Source organism: Hyperolius riggenbachi, chromosome 10 (assembly GCF_040937935.1).
Source record: "Hyperolius riggenbachi isolate aHypRig1 chromosome 10, aHypRig1.pri, whole genome shotgun sequence".
Classification (NCBI taxonomy): domain Eukaryota; kingdom Metazoa; phylum Chordata; class Amphibia; order Anura; family Hyperoliidae; genus Hyperolius; species Hyperolius riggenbachi.
The window spans coordinates 43307508-43313553 of record NC_090655.1 but is presented as its reverse complement, the minus strand read 5'-3'; the positions used below and the strand labels follow the sequence as shown (position 1 = coordinate 43313553).

At 44.4% G+C, this 6046-nt stretch overlaps 1 protein-coding gene across 2 annotated transcripts in view; it reads right to left on the bottom strand.

Moving 5' to 3' along the window:
• PDLIM1 (PDZ and LIM domain 1) overlaps window positions 1-6046 on the bottom strand; it is a 99398-nt gene that overhangs the window by 15604 nt on the left and 77748 nt on the right. Inside the window, exons 1-2 of one of the 2 annotated variants that reach the window (XM_068259409.1) lie at window positions 4742-4839; window positions 646-954 (exon numbers count right to left, since the gene is read on the bottom strand). The exons of the other annotated variant lie outside the window; for it this stretch is intronic. Of the exons in view, the coding sequence (XP_068115510.1) occupies window positions 646-954; window positions 4742-4782 (350 nt within the window). The 5' untranslated portion in view covers window positions 4783-4839. Of the gene's footprint in view, window positions 1-645; window positions 955-4741; window positions 4840-6046 lie in introns of those variants that run through there. 2 annotated transcript variants of the gene reach the window in all.

Genomic DNA, 6046 nt, shown 5'->3' with positions numbered 1-6046 from the left:
GACTTTACCGAGAGGTACAGGCAGGTCTTAAACTGATCGGTAAAGGATTTGCTAAAATGCCTCCTATTTTCCATGAAAATTCCAATGTTCGGCAAAATAACACAAAATACCACACATTTTATGACCTAACTTGCAGCATTCGGTAATTTATGAGTAAAATCTATCAGAATTGCAAACTGCATTTACCGAATGCGGTAAATTACCGTGTGTGCGGTAAAACGGACAATATCTCTACCAGAATTGGGCCCATTATTGGTAAGAAGCCAAAAATAAGGTTTATACAGTCTTCTGTCTGGTTGTAGCTTCTTCTCTGGACATGAATGAACAATATTACAATTAATAAATGTTAAAGTCATTTATGTGCACTGTAATAAAGAATACATTTAATTAAATAACAGTTAATAGATTTGATTTTGTCAGTAAATCGAGCTGTGCATATTTCACACATCTACACACAACACGGCAATGTTAATGCAACGGCGGTGGATGCAAGACACGGCCATAGAGAACTGCAGTGAATGGGCAGCATGGTGGAGGTAACAAGGCAATCAAACACTAACCTATTAAGGTGAGGTGCCAGTTCAGCCGCAAGCAGTGGCAGTCTAGCGGGCATGCACTGTGCCAGGTATTCAAGCACCATTTTACCTGGAATAAGTTGGGTTAATGGAAGAGATCTGGCCCTGCAATGTGTCCATAATGTTTTCCTGGGAATAGAGCTGTAATGGGGAGTTAAACTGGTTGTGCATGACTTTAAGTCCAGGGATATCCACCTCCACGGGGCTGTTGGGACAGATCTGTGCCGCTTGTTTTAGCTCTTCAGGATACACTCGCATTTGAGATGGGATGGAGGAGGTGCTATGTCTCCTCTGTAAGGAGCCAGGGGCGCCACGTGACTGGAGTGGGTTATAAACGGTTGCCACGGGAGCCTGAAACATCGCAGAGGGAGAGATGGGACTGCAGGCCAGTCAAAGGACAAAGTGGATTATGAAGGGTCAAAAATGTAAAAGGAAAGGGGGGAAAAAAAGGAAAAAGAAATTAAAATTAATAATGGTTACACAGTCGTTAGTGCAGAACACTGCCCTACCAAACACTGCCCTAAACTTAAAGGATACCCGAACTGACATGTGACATGATGAGATAGACATGTGTATGTACAGTGCCTAGCACACAAATAACTAGGCTGTGTTCCTTTTTTTCTTTCTCTGCCTGAAAGAGTTAAATATCAGGTATGTAAGTGGCTGACTCAGACAGGAAGTGACTACAGTGTGACCCTCACTGATAAGAAATTCCAACTATAAAACACTTTCCTAGCAGAGAGCAAGAAAGAGGTAAAAAAAAAAGGGGGAATTTCTTATCAGTGGGGGTCACACTGTAGTCACTTCCTGTCTGAGTCAGGACTGAGTCAGGACTGAGTCAGCCACTTACATACCTGATATTTAACTCTTTCAGGCAGAGAAAGAAAAACAGGAACACAGCCTAGTTATTTGTGTGCTAGGCACTGTACATACACATGTCTATCTCATGTCACATGTCAGTTCGGGTATCCTTTAAAAAAGGAACTTTAACCAAGAATTAAACTTCATCCTAACCAGTAGCCTATACCCTCTTTTCTACACTTTACCTTTTCCCGAATAGATCATCAGAGGGGTCTGTGTGGCTTATATTGTGGTGAAATCCCTCCCACAGCATTATGTCATGACCATGGTCCTGACAGTTTGCTGTCTGTGAATTTCGTTGCATTGTGGGAAAGAACTTTACAACTGCCAAGCAGGCAGTATCTCCCTCTGTGCACAGAACTCTCAGTAACAAACGTTATGTACAGATCACCTGGCAGAACTAAAGAGGTAATCACCAGTGATACATTTCAGAATGTAAATGTTATTTTCACTACAGCTCCTCTTTAAATAGCTGATCTATCTGTTATGTTTTTCTCATGGCCAACCTGAACTCAAAATGGGACATTTTTGGGGCGATTACTTCGTCATAATGCCGGACTTTTTGAAATTGATCTAAGAGAACTCAGACTAGGAAGCAGGCATGTATTCTGGGATTGTATCAAGATCAGCCCTCAGGCAAAGCCAACCCTCTCCCCCCTCCTCGTTTGTCACATACAAATGTGCAATCCAGCATCCCCGCCATTTTGTTTCCCATCAGTCAATTTCTTTATGACCCAAATATATAATTGATCTTGCTCTTTCCCTCTCCTCAATTCCTTGCCTGCATTAATTGGCCACTCTTTTGGTATTTCAGACAACTATGAAAGGAATATGTACTGTATATAGGGAGGAGGTTTGGGGATGCAACCTTTTGTGTAACCTACACTTATGTGTTCAGAGAATCTGTGGAATTCAGTCTGGCTCTCATTTCTTACACAATAAGAACTAAAACTACTATGTCAAAAATGTTGCTTAAAGGCCCCAGAGGAGGCGAAAGTGGCAGAAATTATTTTATTGTACTGTAGGAGAAGACAATGGGATGCATACACTAAGCATACATTTAAAGAGGCCCCTGGTATTTTGTGCACCGGATGCTAAAGTAAACTATTTCCAATGGTTAGAATAGCCGTAACATTACCGATATTCTACTATTGGCTCCCCTAGACTATAGCAAAACAAAAATTTGCTTTCCTAAAACAGAAAGAATTTGCGATAATTCAGGTTGGAGTGAGCTCGAGATGTCTCCCAGAGCACCACTGCTGAATATATGCAAATTAACCATTGTACCCTTAGAAGCTAGACTATAGCACACACACTATCCCTTCCCTAATTACGCCTAACACTAACCTTCCTCCATACCTATAACTAACACTAATCCCTCAATGTATGCCTAACACTAACCTCCCCCATACCTATACCTAACACTAATCTCCCCCGTACCTATACCCATCACTAATCTCCCCCCATCTACACCTAATACCAGCAGCGTCGCTAGGGCTAAAGATCCGTGTCATGTGACCCGGATCACCACCTGCGGTACCCTGAACCTCAGGGCACGTGGTGCCCGGACAGAAGCACCGGTAAGCAGCATTCTCTGTTGCTCTGTTCCCCCCACCAGGAGGCTGCCCACGGAGTCCGGATTCCCGCTCTGTCAGGCGGCAGTACTTCCATGTGCAGATGAGCATTGACCCCTCTGCACTGCAGGAGAGCTGTGTCCCTGCCTGCTAGCATGCATATACAGGATGTTCCTGTATACGGATCCTAACAGGCAGGGACACCGCTCTCCTGCAGTGCAGGGGGGGGGGGGGGTCAATGCTCGTCTGCACATGGAAGTACTTCCGCCTGACAGAGGGGGATCTGGACTCCATGGCAAGATCAAAGGAGGTGAGGGGGCTGGGGGAGGGGGACAGACCGGCTGCTTGCTACTTATGCTGGGGACACGTGGTTGGCTACCTTTACTGGGGACACATGCCTGGCTTTACTGGCAGCACTTATGCTTGTTACCTACACTGGGGACATGCCTGGCTATACTGGCAGCACCTATATGCTGCTTGGCTACCTATACTGGGGACACATGCCTGGCTTTACTGGCAGCACCTATGCTTGGCTACCTATACTGGGGACATGCCTGGCTATACTGGCAGCACCTATGCTGCTTGGAAACCTATACTGGGGACACATGTCCGGCTTTACTGGCAGCACCTATGCTTGGCTACCTATACCGGGGACATGCCTGGCTATACTGGCAGCACCTATGCTGCTTGGAAACCTATACTGGGGACACATGCCTGGCTTTACTGGCAGCACCTATGCTTGGCTACCTATACTGGGGACATGCCTGGCTAAACTTGCAGCACCTTTGCTTGGCTGCCTAACTTTAACTCCCCCCCCCCCTTTGCCACGCCGCAGGTTGTCTCCACCTGCTGCTGATGGGTCCCCCGGATATTCTAGGACCCTAGCAATGCCCCTGCCTAACACTAACCTCCCCCCGTACCTATACCTATCACTAATCTCCCCCGTACCTATACCCAACACTAATCTCCCCCGTACCTATACCCAACACTAACCTCCCCCGTACCTATACCCAACACTAATCTCCCCCGTACCTATACCTAACACTAACCTCCCCCGTACCTATACCTAACACTAACCTCCCCCGTACCTATACTTATTGTACAGCTGTGGATTATATTGATGTTAAAGAGAACCCGAGGTGTGTTTAAAGAATGTTATCTGCATACAGAGGCTGGATCTGCCTATACAGCCCAGCCTCTATTGCTATCCCAAACCCCACTAAGGTCCCCCTGCACTGTGCAATCCCTCATAAATCACAGCCGTGCTGTGAGGCTGTGTTTACATCTGTAGTGTCAGTCTCAGCTGCTCCCCCGCCTCCTGCATAGCTCCGGTCCCTGCCCCCGTCCCTTCCCTCCAATCAGCAGGGAGGGAAGGGATGCAGGCGGGGACTGGAGTTCTGCAGGAGGCGGGGAGAGCAGCAGACTGACACTATAGAGAAACACAGCCAGCTCTGACAAGCGGTTTGTCAGCAGCGTGGCTGTGATTTATGAGGGATTGCACAGTGCAGGGGGATCTTAGGGGGGTTTGGAATAGCAACAGAGGCTGGGCTGTATAGGCAGATCCAGCCTCTGTATGCAGATAATATTCTTCAAACCCACCTCGGGTTCTCTTTAAAACACTGAATTAATGTTGAAAGTAACGTCATCTATACCGCATCTGTTAAACTGGTTAGATTGCTGAAGTTACGGTCTCTCTCGAGTTAGGGTGAACCATACTGAGTTGTAAAGCACCTGTTAGAGGCCGATGGTGATTTTAGTGGCTGGTAAGTCATGCTGAAAGCACGCTGAAATTTCACAGGTCTCTGCTAATTGGAGGAGAACAAGAAACAGAACATACTGTTAGCTTTCCCATCAGTCCATCTGTAGAAGGCATGTGAATGGAGAGAAAATATATGGTTAAAACAAGTAGGAACAGATCAAACTTTACAGTTTTCTTTGGAATACACAAAGTTTATACATTGATCACATACTCTCCATCAAAAAGGCATCAGTTGAAATAAATGTCACATTTTAAGACTGAATAAAAGCTTAAAATCTGTTTAAGAGGGTTTAAACAATGATTAATATGAACACAGTAGTAAAATCTTTATTTCTGCCTTTAACAACATACACCTTTCCATCGTAATAGGATTTTGGATTTTTGGCGGGAACCATATGGTTTATGTGGTCCTGAATGGAAAGCCATAAGAGTCTTGGCTTGGAAAAGCCTGTACATAGGCACCTCCTTCGAAAACTAACAGGGCTCTGTTCATCAAAGTAAACCTGAACTGAAAACAAACTGATGAGATAAACAATTGTGTCTATAGTCCTACTCATAAACAGGACTTTCTTAGAATTTCAGAGCTTTGTGTTTAAAAGCCTTATTAAAAAAAAAAATTGTTTTTTGTTAATGTTTTTATTGTCTCAGCCTAGTGAGACAGTCTTATTGTTTTACAGCTCCCATCATTAACTTGTGACCTTTTTTATCTGCACCTTCTCTAAGGAATGTTTTTATGGCTTCTAATCAAACAAAAAAAGTTGCTTGCTATTGTTCACACAACTGATAAGACGTCAATCCAACAGTTGGATTGACGTCTTATCAGTTGTGTGAACAATATCAAGCAACTTTTTTTTGGTTGTTCAACTTGTTTCACAACAAAAGCTGTTTGATAATTGTGCTGCATAAAAGACCGCAGTTGAGCGTGTGTATGGGTCTTGAGAGTTAGGATGTGTAATTTGCATACCCTATTTATTAACCCTTACAGTAAAAAATAAAGATAACACACCTGAACTCTAAGTAGGCTTGGGACTGTAAAACACACACACACACACGTTTATCTCATCTTGTCAGATCAGGTACCCTATAAGTCCTCATTTACAGGGACAGTTTAATAGTGACTGCATGTTGCCACTTGTCAAAACTCTCTCGTCAATCTCATCATGGCAATATGCCAGTATATACTGGAGCAGCTTAATGATGCGATTGAGGGCAGTCCATAAGATGCAACATGCAGCGTCTGAGCAGCAGCAACAACCCTCATCCAATTAGTTTAGGAT